We start from the raw sequence: 22,415 nt of genomic DNA, 5'->3' as shown, positions 1-22,415 counted from the left end.
GATTTCCTACTAGTCTTCAAACACACCAAGTCTAGAAATAGCTCATTGAGCAGCAAGTTAAGACAATCTTAGTGGGAAGAAATGTTTCAATTGGTAATTATGGGATGGAAATTGCTAATGGAGGAACGAGCATTCACTCACTAGAAATTAATGGGGTTGTCTATCACTGAATCTTAAATACTTCTCAAAAAAAATGTATGCGATATGTGATTCTATGACTTTTCACAGGGAAAAAATATCAAGTTCATTCATAACACATTAGGGATACAAGAGAGAAAAAAAACTATCCAAATAAAATACTTGGCACATACAACATAAAAAAAGGAATAAAGAAAAACCATTGTAGACCAGAGTTTTTAAAAAAAAGTCATGGTTATTTAAAGATCATAAAACCCAATGATCGTAAAACCTTTCAAAATTCAATAGTAAGACGCCTCTCGTGCCCCGCAATTATTCTTTCCCCAAAAAAACATTGATAACCAGTCAAGTTTTGTAACAAATGTGCCCAGCAAATCAGTGCTAAGATCGCTTGTACCCAGACAATCAACGGATGATATAAAGTTTGAACCCTAAATACTTTAATTCATTACAGAGCTTATCCGGACTTGCTGGATTTAAAATTGAAGAGGATGCATTTATTAATACGCATGTATTGCCATTGGTGTAAGCACACCTGTCAAGTTACTCGATATGTTTGGTTGTAATAGAATAAAAAATTAACAAAATAAACATTTTTAAAAATTAAATGGTCCATCTAGAACAAAGGAAAAAAATGTCCGTATGACCGAATCACACATCGGGAAACTTCAGACCGCCTAGAAGTGAAGACTGCTAACAATTTAAGTCCCTGCCGGCCATGCCACTACTGCACTACTCCGGTTGCAAACACCAGACATTATCTGTAATCAATACCATTTTTATTTAAATTTGACTACATTTTACTTTAACCTGAGGCATGGAAATCAGCATGGTTGATAAAATCAATTGCTCCTGGCAATGTTTTTTGGGGAAGTGTGTTTCAAAGTTTTCATTTTCTGAATCCATCCATAACAGTCAGCCGCGTAGGTCATGGATTGTCATACGGCAGGTTAGTATAACGCCCTTTTGATACTGTGTTGCTTTGCATCGGCCATCTACAAATCTTCGTTGATGCAATGGGCACTTTATCACAAAGCAGGGGATTCTGCCTGCTTCCGTTAGTCTGCAAGAAAGACAGGATCCAACACTGCCGCTCTGGCAACAGGGATATGGAGAGGCAAGCAAGTGGTCACTGCTCATTCTGTTGCCCTTCTGTAACTGTAGACACAGCTCCTTGACCCTTGTTGACATCACTGATGCAGACCCACTGTCCGTCAACAGATTCTTTCCATAGAGTCACCTGAAAGACAAGCACGAGAACACATAAGACACGCAGACAAATGTGGTGTTCCTACATAGCACAACAGGCTGATGACTAGTATAAAGACCTACACATAGGCGCAAGGAACAGTCTCCCGAGAAAATTACTTCTGGTTACTGATAACTGCCCGTTTTCGTTAAACAGCTCATAAATGCAAAGGGCAATAGCGCACAGATTTTACTTCGGTGTTGGAAATAAAAGCTCTCAAGTGTATCCACTATTGTGAATTTACACAGTCCACTAGTACATACGAAGTTAGATCTCAATGCCCTATAGCATAAAAAGCTATGCTACAAAACTTTGACCAACATTATACAAATGAAATAGTAGGTGAGCACTGTATGCAAAAAGAGAAATCTGCACAGAAAAAAATAGGATTCCTAAATAAAATAGGCTATGGGAACGTAACTTAAAACATACACAACTGCCACTGAAACATTCTCCCTATTTAAGTTTTACATTCCCATATGGATTATTGAGAAATATTACCATCCACTGTGTAATCATGGGTAGCCCCTTTCCTCCACGGAACAGCATATTGTATAGCTTCCATCAGCGCATCAGGCGTGTGGGTCAAGTGTATCATTGAGTCGGGTAATGACACTGCTTATCAAGCAGCAACAGAAAAATATTGTTGCGTGGGCTAGCTATACATTAAATACTATTCCTATAATGATCTCACTTTACTCTGAGGGATATTGCCCCTTTCAATAATTACAACAATGGGAGGAATGGGCTTGTGGATATCCTCATACACTAGAATATACATCCATGTCTAAGCTAGAATGGTGCTAAGGTCTAAATCCATACATGGGACAAAGAACCTAGCTATACGTGTAACCTCCAGGATTTGACTCCCTTGCAATACATGCACTTCAATATCACAGTCACTCCCAATGCATTCAAACACTATTTAAAAATTGTAGTTAGGCAGTTCCTCTCGTGGCCTAAAAGCAAAATCTGAAGTAGAAGAATCTTTGCAGAGGTCTTTTCTATTCGCAAACGTACAATAGTGATCAGGAATTGCAGACTACCCAGTCAGTGTTCAGATTATTTTAGAAAGTTACATGTAATCATGGCAAAGGCAGTATTGCTGATCACATGAATAAAAACATAATTGGCAACCAAAAGGTGCCATCCACCCTCCGGCCACTGAATAAACCTCATCACTGTGGGTTCTCCACCTACCTTCCCCATCATTATACACCTCCATTCCTTTCACTGCAATCTGATCTCATTAAATTGGATTCGATTTTGGTACAAAATAGTAGAGCTGGCCAGTACATGAGCTTGACCTTTTGGAAGAGGGATCATGAGGAGTAACCCTACTCTTAAGGGTACATCGCAGTTATAGTTGGGTCAAAGATGGTGAATAAGTAGTGTCCCAAGGGGAAGAGGGGATGAGCATGGGCACACTTGTCTGTTCAAGGTCACTTTTTTCTCCTATGCCAAAGTATGCTGCTATACAGTAGGTGAGCATTTACGGTGAGCCAGATATCCACTATTGTTAAAGTTATTTCAGTCCTAGAGCATATTATGAGTTTTAAATCATCTCCCAAGTTCCCTTATATGGGACATGTTCTGTCAAGGGAATACCAGGCAGAGGATATTGACAATGGAAAAGTGCACAAGATCACACAAGGAGTAACTACCTATCAAACATGCACGCTTAGCCCTTGGTTGCACAATTAGGTAATACACTGGGCAAAAATGTCAGTTGCAAACTACTAGTCAGGCATAAAGAGCCACTTGCCCCCTCAATTCTCTACATATAAACACAGCACCCCATTCTTACTTGTCAATAGGCAATTGTCACTAGCCAGTTGCTAGTGAGGATTGCACATTTTGAGTCCTGACAAATTATATGAAAGAGGATTTGAGGTAAATGCATACAAGCTCCTTAGTCCATGGTACGTTGGTACGGTCATCACTATTATTGTAACGGTTACTGTGGCACTAAGTACACATATAGAACTAGCAATCAGTGTGTGAGCGGAAACGGTTGAGGTCCTTCTGAGTATTGTTCAAGTGGTGTACATAATGCCAAGAAATACCACTTGAACCCTGTCAAACATGGCCCAAAATGCTCAAACAGCAAAGTGAGGATATCTTAATGCACAAGACTCTTGACAATACGTAGTGGTAAGAGGATGAAGAAGTCTCGCAGGAAAACACAACAGCATATCACATCTAATAATCAATATGGAACCAAGGCAGAAAGCAGTTACAATCCCCAAAAGGCTGTCGAGGAACAAGAGTCATGTAAACACTACCACCAAACCGCTTCCCACCAAGGGAAAGAAATGCTAAGCAAGAACAAGATCAAAGCCTGATCCATCCCAACCCTGGGAAGGAAACTGGAATTAGGAAATCTCTCAATGTGGTGAGTCTCAGAGAACCAGTGTAGTCTGCAGAACAGAGCAAGGTCAAAGCACTATAGAATACAGTCAAATTGTACAATTAAGGGACAGGGAAGCATTTGAAACCACTGCCTCGATAAAGTAACCCTAGGAAGGGAATCCATTAAGGAAATACTAATAAGCAAACAAAAAAGCAAACAAAATCGAAATTCAATAACTCAAGAAAAAGGAACTTTGACTAAGAAACGAGGACCGACCACAAATAGGAACAAAAAGGATTGGACTGAAATAAATAGCCTTTTAAAGGGGACTAATGTTCTCATAAATCGTGTCCTCAAATTCTAGCACCTGCCAGCCACCAATGCTCCCCATCCTTCACCCATCTTGTCCTGCAAGAGCTGAAGATGAAGCAGGGGCCAGGGTAGTCTGAGAAGTGTGGACCCAAGAAAAAAGAAAAACCCTAATACTAGTAACACAAAACGGATCTAGATGGGAAGTGAGTTATGAAATGTGACGGATAGCTCCCAGCTATCTCCAGTCATGAGTCAAAGTTCAGAGGGGAAGTCCAATCCTAGACAGACTGGCCCTACAACATGCACCCGCATGCAGTGTTGACGAGGACTAAGGGAGCAAATTGTGATATGTGCTAGCATACTGTAGTGCATACAAATCATTCCACTTCAGGTTTACAGCTCTATAGATAGTTAGAAAGTAAGATGCATCAATTATATTAATATTTGTTTTGTTTTTTTAATCCCCAGCCCCTTTTAGAGGGGAGCCTGACAGTCCATCAGCTTGTGCGTTTCTTCCATCACATGCCATAAACTGTGCCAGTAATAGCCGTCTGATCTCCAAATCTTATCTGAGTTGTATAGCACCGTATCCCCTCTAGTATGACCTCCAAGCGATTTTGGTTGCCAGGGAGTATAGAAAATTGCAGTCTGAACATTAACCGATAGACTGTAAATTACATTGCTGCATAAGAACAATATCTTTAGTGGCGATGACTAGCCATGGAACATTTTTAACAGTCGAGTGTTGGGTGAGGATTAACATGCATCTGACCAGGACAGTGACTTGGCAATTGCTGTCATCAGAACCAAATTGTGGTCGTGGGAGCAATTATTACGACTAGCTTTCACAAAGCAACTAATCATACAGTGATCATTGGTATGACTTCATGGCACTGTACCACCGTCTAAAAGTGCAGTCGCTGCACAGCTCAGGGTTCCCGTTTTGCAGGCTGCTTTGGCTACATGTCAGTCACCGCATATGGTTATGATAACCTTGTTGCTTGTGCTAGCACTATGTCACACTAAGGGCTCCTCAGATTACAGAGGGTGGAACAGGGAGAGAGTCTGACGCTGCAACTTCGCAATACAAGCACCAATACACCAACACGTCTGCAATAGAGAGCCCATGAATGGCAAGAAACAGCCCTATCTCCATGCCATCACTGCCGTTTCACCACGTTACCGGTGGATGTTTTACTGTATTTTAAATCGGCAGGTAAAGTGGGTATTGTTGGGGGAGATTTCCTAAGTCCACTGTTAAGACTTCAAAAAAACAATCACAATGGTTTTTAGATCCCCAACTCTTAGTATCAGTCCGTACTACTCATGGAACCTTGGTAGGGCGGTAGAGCAGTCAGGCTCATCATAAGAGGAAGATGTGAGATGTAGGTAATTCCACTGAACCTAGTTAGTAATGCATTTCAAAGAAAAACGTACGGTACACATAAATGTATTTTAAAATATAGATTTATTCTATTTACACAAGATAGTCTTTAAATACTTAGTACATTGAACCAAAACACAGAAATAATTTTAGATACTTTTCAAAGGCCACTGCTTAGTTTATAGTTGACTGCAGTTACAATTGTTACAGCTTTTGGCACTGACAGTTTTACCGTACTATCCGTAATAAACACGCACTTGCGCACTCACACAAAGATATACAGTAGTTATTTACTTAGCAAAACCACATAATGACTTTTAGGAAAGAAAACACTTGGTTACTGTAACACTAGCCGAGCTTAAGGCTGTAGAGGCAGTTTATTCGTACCGCAAGGCTTTCATAGTCCAAAACGCAACCCTAGCTAAAAAGGCAGTTCAGAGAGGCACAAAGTTTTGTGAAGCAGCAGAATACAAATACATGAGTTCCAGTGGATACCCTCTAGTCTCTAGTCTTTAAGACACAGGAAGATTAAACCAACGTTGTTGTCAAAGGACTCGCTAAAGGGACACAAGCAGCAACTTGGGCTGGAAGCAAGGATGGGCACCCTGGACACTTCTACGTGTACACCAACGCTCTGGAGCGACTTTGGATTAAGGCAAGCAATACCTTTTACCCACAGTACCTTAGGTTTGAAGAAATGTTCGTGGCTGGATTCTCCTACATGTGGCAGCGCTGGACCAGACCTCCGGATACCTTGGTCTTGTGACGAAAGGCAGGATAGTGGTTGTAATTTCACAGCAGCAGTCTTGAGGGAAGACCTATGGCACAGATTTCTTCAGCTCTTCTGGTCAGTCTGGGCGTCTATCTTCAGAACCAACAAAGGGCACGATTTGCCCAGTCAACCTTCCTCGATTCCCTGAGTCCAGCATTCTGGCTGAGTGGAATTGGATGAGTCGGATTGTGTCCCTGGAGGTTCACCTGGAGCTCGACAAAGACTTGGGACGGATTCAGCCTTTCAAAGGTGGGTCATAGGTCTCCTGGTATTGGGGTTCCGCAGCTCTGGAGAGGCACAGCACCTCAGGAGATGGCTCATATTGGAATTAGTCTAGGAACTGGTCGTTTCCACCAGTCAAAGGGACGTAGTCCTCTTCCGACTTTCTCTGTCGCATAGAAAACGGGGTCAGGACCGCAGTGGTCACTTCACGGTGTTGCAAAGGGTCTGCAGGCATCTCGTTTACTTCAGTTTCCAGTGGTCGACATGCCCTTCACCTCAGGAACCTCACCTTGTATTCAGTTTCAGCACACACTCCTCTGCAATCTCTCAGCAGATTACAGAAAGGGGCGGGTGGCTGTCCAATCAGGACAGCTAGACCCCCAGTGGGAGCTGGTTCAATTCAGGCACTCAGACAGACACAAACAGGGAAGTGAAAACTCCTCCCCCCACTTCCTGCCTACCAAGACACACTAGAGTCTAGGAGGGGACTGTTAAGAATGATTTCTATTTACTGCACCCTTCCTTCCATTTTTATGGAACTCCCAAACATTTTGCTTTTATTTTTGATTCTGACCGGCTCTTTTTGTATTGCAGTGAAGCCTTAAGCTTCACTACACTGGCTTTTGCTCCTATGTTATGGGGAAACTGACATAACCTTCAGGCTGTCAGCACTGGGTAACCTTGTTTCCCTTAGTCGTGTTACTACTTTGGTTACTTTTGTATCATTTGTGGTAACTTTTTATCATTGTACAATGCAGCTTACACTGCAGTACAATGGGGTACATATTTGTTTTGCCCAAGACCAACACTCAGAGGATTTTTGGTTACTCGAGGTGTGCTAAAAGGATAAGCTGGCGGCAGCAGCGACTTTCTTCTGGGGACTTTTCGTTTTAGCTTTCCCGCGTTTGGCTACCAACTGTGGCTACTGGTCAAACATGGCTGTGCCACAAGATTTTTCTGCTCGTCCTTTTGCCATCTTGTTCTTTAGCCTTCTTCCTGGGCTTTGAGGCAAGGAAAATCATTATAAGGACTTCCAGTGCCTGGGAAAGCGGAAGCTTTTGGCGGGCTACTGGAGGGCTGTGTGTGCTTGCTGGCAGGATGTGGGCTGGGACCATCTGGTCCTGTTATGATGGATTTTTGACCTGGTGGGTAAAGGTTCAGAAGGTCAACCTAGTTTCTTGGAACAGGGTAACCTTCTGGACAAGCCAATCAATCAAGGTAGCTATGGCGGCAGTCAAGACTAGGTCTCAGGAGGGGTGAGGGTGACTGAAAGACCTCAATGAGCATACAGAGTAAACGACACTTACAAATCACTCCGGTCAGCTGTATATATATATATATCAAAAATACAAATACATTTATTCCAAGGCCATTGCAATTCAACACAATAAGAAAATCACAGCAATACTATTTAACCAATCTATACACATATACAAGACCAATGGGGTCCAAAGGATGAATGCACAAAATGGATCCACAACCTAAACAGGGAAGGAAGCATGCAGTGCAAATAGTCTTTAGGCCCTTCTGCATCAAACACAATCCTAACTGTAAGGCAGTCCAATCCCTAAGATGAGGGGAACCCAATGCGCAAATGTACTTGCGAAGCTGGCGCACACAGTAGTTCAAATGGGCAAAGCAAGGTCTTTTGTAGGGGCTGTAGCAGTTCAGGAAGGTAGGTGAAGTGATGCAGAATAAGTTCCCACTATTCGAGGAGGGCCTCCACAGAGGGGTCCAGTGGGACGACAGCGGCTCAGGGTGCTAAACCTTCCAGCGGGTCACCAGCGGTTCCTCGAGACTGCATTAGTTTCAGGATACTTGGATCCTATCCTTCGCTCAGTGAGAACTCCAGAGATCGATATGGTATGGGTGTTTGGGGCCTTCTCTTATCCAGAATCTCCTTCGTGCCAAAACGAAGACGGCCCAATGGGAGATCTGCTCACATACAGGCATACCATACTTGATTGGTCCACAGTGGTCCCAGGCATTCACAGCACTCCAGACTCTCTGGCACCCAGGATGTGTATTGGTGCCAGACGTTCCAGCCTACATCCTAGGGGCGCGCACACAAGGCATGCAGAAGCCTGCGAAAGCTTGGCGCTTTGTGGGAAAATGCATCACCATATAAGGACTGCCCCGGGTCGGCTCGACCTGGGGAAGGTGAAGGGGCAAGATGGGCAAAGGACAGGACAAAGAACCTTGTGGTGTGACCTTTTTTGAGGCCAGGCCACCTAACCATGCCAAACGCGGTTTACCTGGCAAGAAAGTGTTCAAAATGATAAGCTGCCACCAGCCCTGTCCAAGCCACATCTGCACCGCTCCTATGAGTATCTAGGGCCTTTGGAAATTATATTAGACCCAAGTGCACTGTAAGGTACATTGTACACTTGTTATATGTTGCAGAAAAGTTCCAACAAGGACTAAGGGAAACAAAGTCTCCCAGTATTGACTGTCTTTAAGGGCATGTCAGTTTCCCCATGAAAAGTGAGCGAAAAGCACAGGGGAGTCCAGCAGAAGGTTGTGCTCCTCTGGTAAAGTCAGACTATGGTGTTTAGACATCAGCAAAAAGTAGGGGGTACACAACTGGAGGGAAAATTAAACATGAAATGGAAATCTTTCCTAACAGGTCCCAGTGTGTCGAGTGGTTTGCATGAATGTTCCCGCCAGTGGTCCTGATTGGACCACTGCTGGGATGTGTGGGCCAGTCCTGTCATTGGCTAGTGAGGGCATCAGCTCTTACCTGGCTTTTAGGATAAGCGGATGACCCGTTCACCCATTCCTCAGAGAGCCTGGAGAAACATGTAGGAGCCAATAATCCTATCCAGCTGTGAGACCTGCAAAGAAACCGGAGACCTGTTGGAAGAAGACTTGGCTGCCAACTTCTGCAGCTGTCCTGGAGTAGCCCTGTCTTGCTAAAGATCTTTAGCAGTTCTGCAAAGGAGCTGCGACCCTTGGAGTGGAGGGACCATCCATTCCCGATGTCTGCTCGGTACCCTGCAACGAAGAGCCTTCGGAAGTGTGGCAGGAATCGACCGGTGGCTGACCTGCTACGAATTTGGGCTACCATGCTGCCAGCATCGCTGTTCAGAGTTTCCACCTGGAACTTGGGGGATCCTCAGTTGGCCCTACGAGACTCACCTCTGCAAAATGTCTGCGACCTAGCACCAAGGGGACCTGAGATAAGAGGGTACTCCGACCACAGTTGAGTCCCTCTGCGTCGCCGTGCTGCAGTCGAAATCGCTTACCTGACCAGAGTCCAGTCCTGCATCAAATTTTGCTCTATTCTTCCATCGAGAGTCCTTGCAGTGAAAGACACCAACCGGAGATCAGCTAGAACCTGCAAATCGAGGACTGCGACTCAGCGGAAAAAGCAACTTCAGACTCTCTTCCTTTGTCCTGCCAAGTCTGGGAAAGAATCGGAGTATGGAGATAAGTTACAGAGCTTCTTACCTTCGCCTATACTCCCATTATAAGTTAATAGGCTTATAATAAACCTTTATTCTAACACTTTTGGCTTTGCCATTACTTGCTTTCACAAGACTTCTGAAAGTAGGGGCTACTTCGGTTAGCCAGTTTAACTTGTACTCTAACCATAAGAACCCTTCACTGGACCCCAGAGACCCTACCTGCATTTGTTCCTGCTTCAAAGATTCTGTGGAACTTTAACCTGACCTATTGGGCAAAAGGCCCCAGACAACTTAGGGGTGGACAATTTAAGTTAAGGATCATTTATTTTTTGTGGACCTTGAGTGCCTAATAACCGTACCTTTCCTTTGCAGGAGTTTGTGTTGAATAGTATCACCATTAATAAGTGAATGTATGTATTTATCCATTTTTCAGTGTTGTGTGATGACTACTTGCTAGTAGTCATTTTGATATAGTGTGTTTTAACCAATAAATAACAACTGTATTTGTATACATCCTGTCTAAGTGTAATCTGTGATTCCCATTGGGTGACCTCATAATGGACCCTTTGCAAGCTCACCAACTTTGAAGAACTTAGCCTAGACCGCCTGTCACTGCTACCTAGACTGGTTTGGCTAAGGCTCCCTAGAGTCGTCCCCGTCACAATAGGTTGGCCTTCTATACACCTGTCCTGTCCACTAGAGAATAGAAAAGTAGTCCTAACAGGGACACCAAAGGGTTCCCGCCAAGGGCAAACACTCACACAGACCTCCCCACTCCCAGAACGATAGAAGGGCTAACAAAGAACAACTAACAAAGAACAACCACGCTAGAAGTGGCAAAAAACGAAAGAAGCCCCCGCCCCCTGAAATTATTACTTCAGTGCCCCTACTGTGCACAACCGGGACTGAATACAAAAAAATAGCACAATAGTCGGTAGAACACGTCCACTGCCGCCAACCTTAACGAGAAAGTGGTCTATGCGACTAAAAAGTCACAGGAGCAGAGAGAAGGGGGAGACCAAGTATCCCCTTGGCAAGGTAGTGTGTGCCAATCTCTCAGAATATAAAGTTTTATGAGAGAAACAGCATCACTCTAGCCTTAAGAACTGTAGAAATTGAGGCGAACGCAATAATCTTAAAGAAGAAACCAAAGGGCTCCCAGCAACACTGCCCATAATAAGTTGCTGCAAAAGTAAAATACGGATGCCTTAAAAGATATGGAGGAAAGTAGACTCCAACGTGTAAGTAAAACACAGAACAGCATTCCAAAAGGTAGAGCCCATTGGAACAAATGAGTGGAAAAAAAGCCTCCACTCATAGGTCCAGCAAAAAGTGCTGGGGGTCTCACTGGGAGAGGGGATGAAGCATAAAAATGATACATCTCCCTAACAGCAATTAAAAAACGGGTTGGGAGCACAGGGTAAAGAGGAGAGTGGGCTGGTGGTAGAATGAAGTCTATGGGAGCTGGCACCCCCATAAAAGGCTGCTGTGGTAAAAGGTTGTAAAATGGCCGATGCAGTGAGATACGTTGGGTCCCAAACGGCCGGTTATATAGTATGATAACCGCGTGACTCTAAAGACTCATGTAAGGGGACAATTATGTAGGTTCCCCGCTGCGAATAATACCATGAATTGTCTGCCTATTAGGTTCTGCCAGCAAGTCCATGGTGTTCCTGGTGGATTGGGTGGAGTGTGGTCCCCTCTTCTGTGGTTGCTGGCACCACTGGGAATTATCTGCATATGTAGGATAAGGTAAGGTGGAGTAAGTATGGCTAACAGAAGTGCTTGGGTACTAAGCTATTGAATGTAGTAATCAATGGGTTGGATAGCTGCACACCTGGAAAGTAGAGATTAACCCTCTAAATCCCTATTGATTAGTAATACATTGAAATACACTTTCATGGTTGCATGCTTGTCCATTCAATGATTCTAACACACAAACTATGTTATCTTAATTGATTTCCAGATAGACCTTTACAAGTGTATTTGAAAACTTAAATTGAAAAATATTTGGTCACAGATTAGGTACTTTTGGAACACTAGAACAGGCTACACCATCAAGTAGCTTAACAATTTCAGATATAGAGAACACACATCTCCTTTTATCTTTGGAAAATGACTTAGAACAAACACAGGATCAGATTTGTGAAGAATTTGGTATACATCCTAAGAATATAGAAATGGGAGAACTTAAACCCAGGTCTAAATTTAGTCCACAAATGACTACTGAAAGTGTCATAGAAATGTTTCATAAAGCAGTGGTTGATGATATTCATCGGTACATGGATAGAACTAAACGTAAATGCAGGAGACATAACCTAGACTTGGAGAAAACCAAGCCTTACAAAGTTTAGCAAGCACTGAAACATTGGTAATTAAAGAGGTAGACAAAGTTGGAGCTATTGAGATCCTAAATAGAAATGATTATATTCAAATTGGACTTTACATTTAGGCACACCTGGATGTTGCAGAAAACCAACATCTAACCCTACTAAGACAGTAGTGAAAGAAATGACAGAACTGATTACTAAGTGGCATAGCAAAGGTCTATTGACAGATGGTGAGAGAGCTTTTCTTAACACATCTATACTTGGGCTAACACTATTAAAAACAAATTAAGTCCCTCCTTCCTTAAACCAGAAGATCCCCACATTTTGGGGCCTTGTGCATGGATGAATCCATGTGGTGTATGGGATTATCTGCGTGTGCCGCAAAATCTATGTGTGCAGTACAATCCGGGAGTTACTGATTCATATACATGAACATTTGACAAGTTTGAATTTACAAGACATTTAGATACCTTTGTCAAATCATTGGCAGGAACATCATCAAATGAGTAACAAAGATGATATCTGCTTTTATCTGATCAAAACATGTACAAATTGTTATCCGGGACATCCGTGAAAGATAAAGGATAAAAGCTCAAAGCTCTCCTAGGATCCAACCTATGGAGCCTCTCCTTATCCTTACCAGGATGCGGAGGGGGATAAAAAGCCGGAAGAATCATCTTTGGGCTCAAATGTAATTCAGACACAACCTTTGGAAGAAAAGAGGGTTGAACCCGTAGGACAACCCTGTCCTCATGGAAAACAGTAAAGGGTGGCTTGTCGGAGAGTGCCTGCAATTCACTCACTCTGCGTGCGGAAGTAACCAAAACTAAAAACACAGTTTTAAAAGACAGTCTCAATGGACAGTGTTAAGGAGAATTCTCTTATAAGGCTAATTTCCCAGACCTAGTGAGTCCCCCAGCAGCTTTGCTGGATTTTTGGGGTTTGTTTTTTTCTCCTGCTAAGAGTGAGACTCTTTTCCTCCCACTCTTAGGCACGATTTGAGTGTCTTTGACTCTGTGTGCTTATGGGCTATGGGTTTTTCTTTCTACTCCATAGGGGATCATCTATTTTTTACATGTGTTACACAGCACCCTCAGTGCAGTAACACAGGGGTATCATAGTGACCCCCAAACAGACTCCATACCCTGGGACTGACTACTGTCGCCCAGGGCATGTAAAGTCACCATTGACTTTACTAGTCCTAAATTGTGAACAGAACCAGTACAAACCATCATATTGTGGAAGTACTGGAAGGGGTTAATTATATTGCCCATGGGTCTGTTTTCAAGGGGGCACTGTCCAGTCCCTCCCCCTTGCCGAGTTTCTGGCTGGTGGCAGTGGTTACCACGCGAAATATTCCACCGGAATATTCTCTATGGGATTTTCCCTTTGATTGTAAACGCACCAATTTTTGGTGCAATGTTAAAGACACCGCCGGTTTATTTATTTAATATTAAATCCCTGGTTGGGTCTTTTTGCCAGAACTCTTTTGTAAAATGGCGTTTGTGTCCGTCTCTGTAACTCTGACCAAGGTCGAGCCCTTTGTTCCACTATTTTGGCAGGCTTCTCCACAGAAGCCCTCCAAATGGTGCCACTCTGGGTTACACAGCAGGGATGGAGGGGGGAATTGGCACCCTGGACTGCGTTGCCTCAACAACCCAAATCGCACTCTACTCTGATTGGCCCAGTGGTGAGCCGCCCGGCTCACCACTTAACGTGTGATTGACAGCTAGGCTGATGAATGGGGGTTTTTCTGCATAAAAGCAGGGCCTTTGGGACTGGAACTTGAAGTCGCCACAGGACCTAAGAATCCGAAGAGGGAAGAAGCTGAGCCATCTGCAACACCACCACCGGTGAAGCCCTGCTGCAACTACCTCACCACTTTCCCGACGACAAGATAAGATCTTCTGATGGACGAGTCTTCTTCCTCTGAGCTGGTGGGACCAACCAGTTCACCCTTTTTTCGCCTTCCAAAGACGTCTCTTGGTCGAATCACCCGTGCCAAGCACCCCGGTGGCCGGATAGCCAAGCTTCACCACTTTGACCGCGAATAAAAGGAACGCTACTTTTATTGACGAACTCCGCGGCTGGTTTCATCCCTGTGCAGTGCAACGACTCCACGTTTCCTCCTCGACGATATCCTCTCTTCCCCTGGTCGAAACAACGAACTGCAACCACTGCCAGGAACAACTGCCACCGCTGGAGCTTCCTCTCTGTTTAAGGTACTGTGTCCTGCCTGGCCTCCCTTTCTTCAGTTTGCCCAAGGTGACCCTTAAATCCTTGGCTTGCCAACTGGGTTGGCCCCAGACCGCCTAATTTTACCTTCTTGAATCGCCCCAACCTCTTTTGAACATTCCGCAAAGACTTTTAGTGCATTTTTATACCGTGTGATCCTGGGCACATTTCGCTTTGCTCCCTTTTAAGTGGGCCTGGCCTATGAACTTTGGCTCTACAGTCTATACTGCCTTTATTCCCTTGCTGAGAACTCCTAAAAGTGTTGGGATCTGTTTTATTTCTATGCTCTGCCTTTTTCTCTCCCATCAACTGAACTATTCGAGTGCCATCAGGTTATGCGCTCACCTCTGTTTAACAAATCATGGTGTTCTAATTCTGACTTGTTATTAAGGGAGGTGTGTATACTTACCTGTGTTTTAACTTGCTTTTGATTTAGGGTGCTAGTATATTGCCTATAGTGTGTTTTAAATAAATAATTATATACTTTTTATACAAAGCTCTGGTCAGTGTTTGTTTGCACTACTGTGTTTTTAGCCCTATTGTGTATATATATATACTGTCCTACTCTTCTTGAGAGAAGTCTGACTGCTAAACCACAGCTACCAGGTAAATCTGGGTGGTGCAGACTGCTACCAATTGGGTTTACTGCTTACTCCTGTAGTCTTAATCTTTTTACAGTGTTCCCCAAGGGAACTGCACAGGATTCTGCCTAACAGACAAGAGTGTAAGGGCTCAAACGGAGCTCCCATCAGAAACTTTAAAATCAAATTCAAATCCCAACCCGGCACCTGGAAAGGGGACGGTGGAAACACATTAGACAGTCCTTTCAGAAACTGTGAAATCAAAGAAATCTTAAAGTAAATACACTATTCAGACGAGCGCTTAAATATGGACAGCGCCGCCAGGTAACCCTTAATAGTACCCACTTGAAGGCCCTTGTGGGCTAAAGAAAACAGAAAACACAACACCATAGGAATGGAACATTGGAAAGGATCCACATTCTGACCCTTGCACCAGTCGCAGAACTTCCGCCAAGGGCAAAGGTACAGGGATTTTGTTGCAGGCCGCAAGCAACACCTCCATCACGTCATCCGGGAGGTCCCAATCCTTGCATCTCAATCTTGCAGATACCAAGCATGAAGGTTGAGAGACCTGACCTCAGGATGGAGAACCTGACCCCCCCCCCCCCCTCCTGTGACAGAAATCGTCTCGGTAGGGAAGACGGCGTGGAGGGCAGATGGACATGTCAAGATGGTCTGGGTACCACGCTCTCCTGGCCCAATCCGGAGCAATGAGGATCATTCGGGAAGCGAACCTCCGCAACACCCGAGGAATGACAGGGACTGGAGGAAACGCATACAGCAGTGGGAAGGACCACTCCACTACGAACGCGTCCCCCAAGGCTCCTCTTGGGGGAAATTCCTACGAGCAGAATCTCTCGCACTTCCATTCGACAGTGGTGGCGAAGAGATCCACTTGTAGGGTTCCCCAAAGGGCGAAGATCTCCAACAGGACTTCCTGAGCCAACTCCCACTCATGAAAGACCGTGCTCTGCCTGCTCAGAGCATCCGCCGCCGCATTTTTGTCTCTGGCCAGATGAACTGCCGAGATCGAGATTTCCTGTTGGATGGCAGAGAACCAGAGCTGCATCGCCTCCCTGCACAACGGGAGTGACCCTGCCCCCCCTCCACTTTTTGTTAAGGGAATGCATGGCCACTGTGTTGTCTGTCATAATCAGGACAGTCTTCCCCCGCACAGACAGCAGAAAAGCCTTCAGGGCCAGCCTGATGGCTCTGAGCTCTAACAGATTGATGTGGAGTCTGGACTCTGAGGGAGACCAACGGCCACTGGTTGTCAACTCGTTGGCATGAGCGCCCCATCCTGTGAGGGATGAATCCGTCACGATCATCACCTCCGGACATGGTTGCCAAAACATCAGATTTCCTTCTTCGGCCTACCATAGAAGATCCTGGGCGACAGAGCGGAATCTGAACGGGATCTGACATCTTGCCGGAGAACTGTGACCACTGCATCTTGAGAGCCCACTGCAAGAATCTCATCTGCAGTCTGGCCTCTGGCACCAGAAAAATGCAGGATGCCATGAGCCCTCACCAGGGGAGGCAAACACTGCCCCAGGGACGTGTCGAGCACTGCTCCGATGTATTGGAGCCGCTGGGAAGGTGTCAAATGCGACTTCTTTAAATGTATGGAGAAGCCCAGCTTGTGAAGGGAATGGCAGGTGACGGATATATGATCCAGGGCTTGCTCAGAAGAACGCACCCTGATCAGCCAATCGTCCAGGTAAGGGTAGACTTGAATCCCCCCTCCCCTGAGGTATGCTGCCACAACCACCATCAGCTTGGTGAAGACCCTCGGGGCAGAGGTCAATCTGAATGGCAGGACCCGAAACTGAAAGTGCGAGTCGCCAGCCGCGAACCTCAGGTACTTCCTGTGCTTGGGATGAATCGGCACATGAAAGTAAGCATCCTTGAGGTCCAGAGACACCAACCAATTCTGAAGTTGAAGGGTCTGGAGGACGAGAGTGACCATCTTGAATTTGTCCTTCCTTAGAGGCTTGTCCAACCAACGCAAGTCCATGATGGGTCACAATCCCTAGTCTTTCATGGGGATCAATAAATAAGGAGAATACCATCCCTTGTTCCTCTCCGCTACAGTCACCAGTTCTATGGCGTCTTTCTCCAGCAGGGATAGGATTTCCTGCGCAAAGAGCGCATCCGGACTCTTCAAAGAGCTTCCCCGGTGGATTGTCGTGAGGCCGCTGAAGCAAGAGAAGGCAGTAGCCGTGGGCTGTGATATCCAGAACCCACACATCTGAAGTAATGGCACACCATTTTCCAAGATGTTGCACAAGTCTGCTGCCAACCGGCGAACCATGGGACATGGCCTCATGACTGAGCTGGAGCGGCTGCGGCAGTGCCTGAGGGCAAAGAGGCAACTGCCCAAGCGGCTTTGGCACCCAGAGTATCTCGTCCACCATGGGTACCTTTACGGTAGCCCTTTTGACTGGCAGCTCCTCTCGATCTAACAAAAGAGTAGAAACGAAAAGGAACCTCCCCTCCATTGCTGTCCCCTAGCATGAAAAGGCAGAGGTTGATGTACTGCAGCGCTCAAGACTTCGCTGCAGCTTGGGAGGTCTGCAACCTCTCAAGGCTCTCGTCAGCCTTGCTGCCAAATAAATGAACGCCATCAAAGGGCATGTTCAGAAGACAGGCTTGCACATCAGGAGCAAACCCCGACTTCAACCACACAAACCTGCGTAGGACGGTGCTCACAGCCATGGACCGACTGACACAGTCTGCCGTGTTTAAACCCGACTGAAGGGATTCACACATAGCATCCTTGCTGTCGCGCACGAGGGCTAGGAGGCCATCCCTTTCCTCCCCCTCGGGAATATGCTCAGCCGCTAAGGAAGCACAGTTCCACAGAGTGTGTGCAAATCTTGCCAAGGTACATGTGGAATTGACAGCTTTCAGTGCCATGCTCCCGGTTGTATACGAATTGATCGTTTTACAACTGCTCGAATGACAATTGACCTTTTCACAATTGACTGAATTGTGAAGGTCAATTGTACCATATATGTGGGGGGAACCCCACCCAACGCCAAACCCCCCTAAAACCTATATATGACAATGCATTACTTACCGTAAAAGCATTTCTGATGGTTGTATCTGCTTAGATTCACATGCTGTGCATAGGTCCGACATCCAGTGGGCACTGCGGAGTATTGCATTTTGTTTTTCGTAGTCGAAAAGGGGACGTCGACAAGGCGTGTCTGTAACACTATCCCTATAGTGGCGTGCGTTGTACCCACGATCCCTCACGCGTCGAGGTCCCTCTGTTTGTATTTTTCTGCCCTGAGGGAGCCTTCTAGACGTGAGTGAGTACAGAAAAGAGAGAAATATAGAAAAGGATGTCTATGTTCCTTCCATCCGAGCGGGGAGGAAGGGTGGGCGCATGTGAATCTAAGCAGATACAACCATCAGAAATGCTTTTACGGTAAGTAATGCATTGTCTTCTGATGTTTGTTAATCTGCTTAGAATCACATGCTGTGCATAGACTAGCGAGCAGTACCCGGAGTTGGCGGTGGGTTATGAGAAGGAACAGTAGAGAAAAGATGTCTTAATACTGCCTGTCCCACCTGGGAGTCAGATTTAGAGTGTGCATCTAGACAGTAGTGTTTTGTAAAGGTGTGCACAGAACTCCAGGTAGCCGCTTTGCAGATGGACTCAAGGGGAACATTTGCAATGAATGCTATGGAAGCCCCAGTGCCTCGAGTGGAATGTGCTCTTGGCTTGAAGGGTAGTTCTCTCTTAGCAAGAGTGTAACAGAGAGTGATGCATTGAACAATCCATCTGGATATAGTGGACTTTGAAACTGCATCTCCTTCTCTTCCTGCTGCCACCGAGACAAAGAACTGATTAGTCTTTCTTAGTGGTCTGGTTCTTTCCATGTGGAACATGACAGCTCTGCGTACATCCAGTGTATGCAGACTTTTTTCTCCCAAGCTGGAAGGGTTGGGAAAGAACGTTGGTAGTTCTATTGACTGGTTTACATGAAATTTCGATATCAATTTTGGTGCAAACCTTGGGTGTGTGCGTAGAACCACCTTATCCTTGTGAACTGTTACGAAGGGGTCTAGTACAGAAAGAGCCTGTAGTTCACTTACTCTCCTAATGGAGGTGATAGCTATTCGGAAAGCAGTCTTAAGAGTGAGGTCTTTAAGAGTTGCCTTGTGCATGGGTTCGAAAGGCGGGCCCATGAGTCTAGAAAGTACCACATTTAAGTCCCATCCGGGAGCTGGGTTAGCTATCGGAGGGTGTATTCTCTTTACCCCCTCCATGAAGGCCTTGATAACCGGTATCTTCCACCACGACTCTTTAAGTTGGGAAGTGGTGTATGCAGAAAGTGCCGCTAGGTGGACTTTAATGGAATTGAAGACTAGACCTGAATCCAGTAAATGGGTCAAGTACAGAACAATGTTAGTGGGAGAGCAGTCAACTGGGTTGATGCTCTTAATTCTACACCAGATGACAAATCTTTTCCACTTGCTAGAATAGCAGTGGCGAGTATTAGGTTTTCTGGCTTCCCTGAGGATGTCCATACATCTCTGCGGGAGTTGTAAATGTCCAAATTCTACGATCTCAGGAGCCAGACTGCTAAGTTCATGGTCTGAGGGCATGGACGCAGTGTCCTGCCCTTGTCCTGTGACAGCATGTTGTACGGGCAGGGAAGTTTCACTGGGGGAGATAGGGACATCTCCAGCAAGTGAGCGAACCATGGCTGCCGGGCCCACATTGGGGCCACTAGTATCATGGTAACCTGCTCCTGGTGCATCTTGTGCACCACTTTGTTGAGAAGGGGAGTCTGGGGAAAGGCGTAAACAAATTTCCCTGACCATTGAATCGACAGACCGTTCCCCTTGGACTGGTTCTGGGGGTACCTGGAGGCGTAACTTTGGCATTCTGAGTTTTCCATAGTTGCGAACAGGTCTATTTCCGGGAATCCCCATTGCGTGAAGACTTCTAAGACGATGTCTTCGTGCAATTGCCATTCGTACTCTTCGGGCAGGGGGAAGTCTCTGCTGAGTTTGTCTGCTAGCAGATTGAGTTTCCCTTTGTACATGTTGTGATAGTAGGAACATGTTGTGTTTGAGAGCCCACTTCCATATATTCTGGGACAGCTTGGACAGTCCTGGAGAGTGAGTGCCCCCTTGCTTGTTGAGGTAGTACATGGCTGTGGTGCTGTCTGTGAGGACCATCACTGTCTTTCCTTGTAGGTGTTCCTGAAAGGCTTTCAGTGCTTTGAACACCGCTAGAAGTTCCAGCAGGTTTATATGCTTGGATGCTAAGCTCGGAGTCCACGCTCCGTGAGCAGTCTGATGGGATAGGTGAGCCCCCCCATCCTGTGAGGGATGCGTCTGTGGTTAGAGTGGCTTCCACTGCGGGTGTGGCAAAAGTTTTCCCTAATAACAGGTTCTCTTTTGTCCACCACCGTAGCGAGAGAACGAAGGCCTGCGAGACCACCACTAGATCGTCCCATTGTCCGCTGGCCTGACACCACTGGCTGTTGAGCCACTCTTGCATTGGGCGCATGCGCGCGTGAGGTACCAAATAAATACATGACGCCATCATCCCTAGCAAGCGCATTGCTTTGCGTACCGTCACCTCTCGACCTGCCACATAATGGGGGATCTGAAACAGCATGTTTTGGACCCTCTCGTTGGAGGGGAAGACAAGGCCGTCCTTTGTTCGAATTAGAGCCCCTAAAAATTGTTTGACTTGGCTGGGGTCTAAGCTGGACTTCTTTTCATTGATGGAGAAGCCCAGTTGGTACAAAAGGTCTACGGTCTTTTGGGTATTGGAGAAGCATGTTTCGTAAGAATCCCCTGTTATGAGCCAGTCGTCGAGGTAAGGGTATACCGGGATGGATAACCTGCGCAGGTGGGCCGCTGCTACTGCCAGTACTTTTGTGAATACCCTTGGTGCAGAAGCTATCCCGAAGGGTAGTACTCTGAACTGGTAGTGTTTGTTCTCTATCTTGAACCTGAGGTATTTTCTGTGTGCTGGCAACATTAAAATATGAAAGTATGCATCTTTCATGTCTAGCGTTGTCATGTAATCCCCTTGTGATAACAGTGGGATTACTTCCTGCAAGGTCACCATACAAAACTTTTGGGGTTTGACAAAGATGTTCGCTGGGCGCAGATCTAATACAGGGCGCATGGTTAAGTCCTTTGTGGGTACAAGGAAGTACACTGAATAAATACCTTATGTTACCTGAGATAGGGGAACAGCCTCTATAGCTTCTTTTTTCAGTAGCTCTTCTACTTCTTGAAGAATAATGGTGAGGTGTTCCGGTGTTATGCGTCGGTTCCGTGGGGGTCTGTACTTCGGGGAACCATTGAATTCGATGCAGTATCCGTGGGCTATGGTGGATAATACCCAGCGGTCTGACGATATTCCCTCCCATGCTGATAGGAACGATGTTAGCCGGCCCCCGACCGATGATGCATGGGAGGGGACCCGAATCTTCGGGTCATTTGTTGGTATTGGGCGTGGAACCTTTGGGGCTGGAGCCGCGACCTCATCCTTTGCCACGCCGTTGGCCTCTTTGACTGAACTGGGTGTTGTTACCCTGGTTAGAGGGCCAGTTGGTAGCAGAGTAAAATTACTTGGTTTTGCTGCTGGCGTAGGCCACGAAAGGAGTGTCTATTGCCATAGCCGCGTCTGTTAGGGGGCCTAGAAATTTGGTCAAGAGTCTTGATGGTATCAAACTCTTTCTTCGCATGTTCTAGGGCCTCATCAACTGCTTTCCCAAACAGATGTGCTTGTTCTATGGGCTTATTTATCAGGGACGCTTGGGTTTCCGGCTTAAATCCTGAATTGCGTAGCCAGACATGGCGTTTGAGAAGTATTCCCTGAACCAGGGAATGGCCAGCAGTCTCTGCGGCATCTAAGGAGTTCTTTACGATGCCCTGGTTTACAAGAGTTCCCTCTCAGATTATAGCTAACAGGCGTGAACGCAGGGGTTCTGTGGCGTCCTCTGCTTCGCTGCGCAGCTTGCTCCACTGTGCATCCGCGTAGCTAGCTAGTAGGGAATTGTTATTTGCAATCCTAGTTGAGAAGGCGGCAGAGGTCGTGATTCTCTTTCCAAGTGCATAGAGCTTCTTGCCCTCTTTGTCAGGTGGTGCCTCACTAGTGGATAGTGGTACCCCCGCTCTTTTTCTTGTATTAGTAACTACGAGGGAGTCCGGAATAGAATGTCCTCTGATGTACAAAGGGTCAGAGGATGAAGGGCTGAAGAGCTTTTCTATTCGAGGGTTGACCCCTCTTACTAAGGCAGGATTGGAAAGGGAAGGAGATATTCTTCTCTTTATAGAAGCCAGGAGCGGAATAGACTGGCTAACAGGGGCTTTTTCTTTAATAACTTTCTCTACAAAGTCTATGTCAGGAAGAGTTTCCCCTGTGTCTATCTCAAAATGCACTGCTGCC

General features: G+C 45.8%; 1 protein-coding gene across 1 annotated transcript in view; it reads right to left on the bottom strand.

The window, feature by feature from the left end:
- Positions 1 to 556: 556 nt before the first annotated feature.
- Positions 557 to 22,415, bottom strand: part of SEC13 (SEC13 homolog, nuclear pore and COPII coat complex component) — a 207,506-nt gene continuing 185,647 nt past the window's right edge. Inside the window, exon 9 of the mRNA XM_069643461.1 lies at positions 557 to 1,378. Within this exon, the coding sequence (XP_069499562.1) occupies positions 1,268 to 1,378 (111 nt within the window). The 3' untranslated portion in view covers positions 557 to 1,267. The remainder of the gene's footprint in view (positions 1,379 to 22,415) is intronic.

The sequence above is a fragment of the Ambystoma mexicanum genome, chromosome 2p (genome assembly GCF_040938575.1).
Source record: "Ambystoma mexicanum isolate Mex_15411 chromosome 2p, UKY_AmexF1_1, whole genome shotgun sequence".
Classification (NCBI taxonomy): domain Eukaryota; kingdom Metazoa; phylum Chordata; class Amphibia; order Caudata; family Ambystomatidae; genus Ambystoma; species Ambystoma mexicanum.
This window is presented reverse-complemented; position numbering and strand designations above follow the sequence as displayed.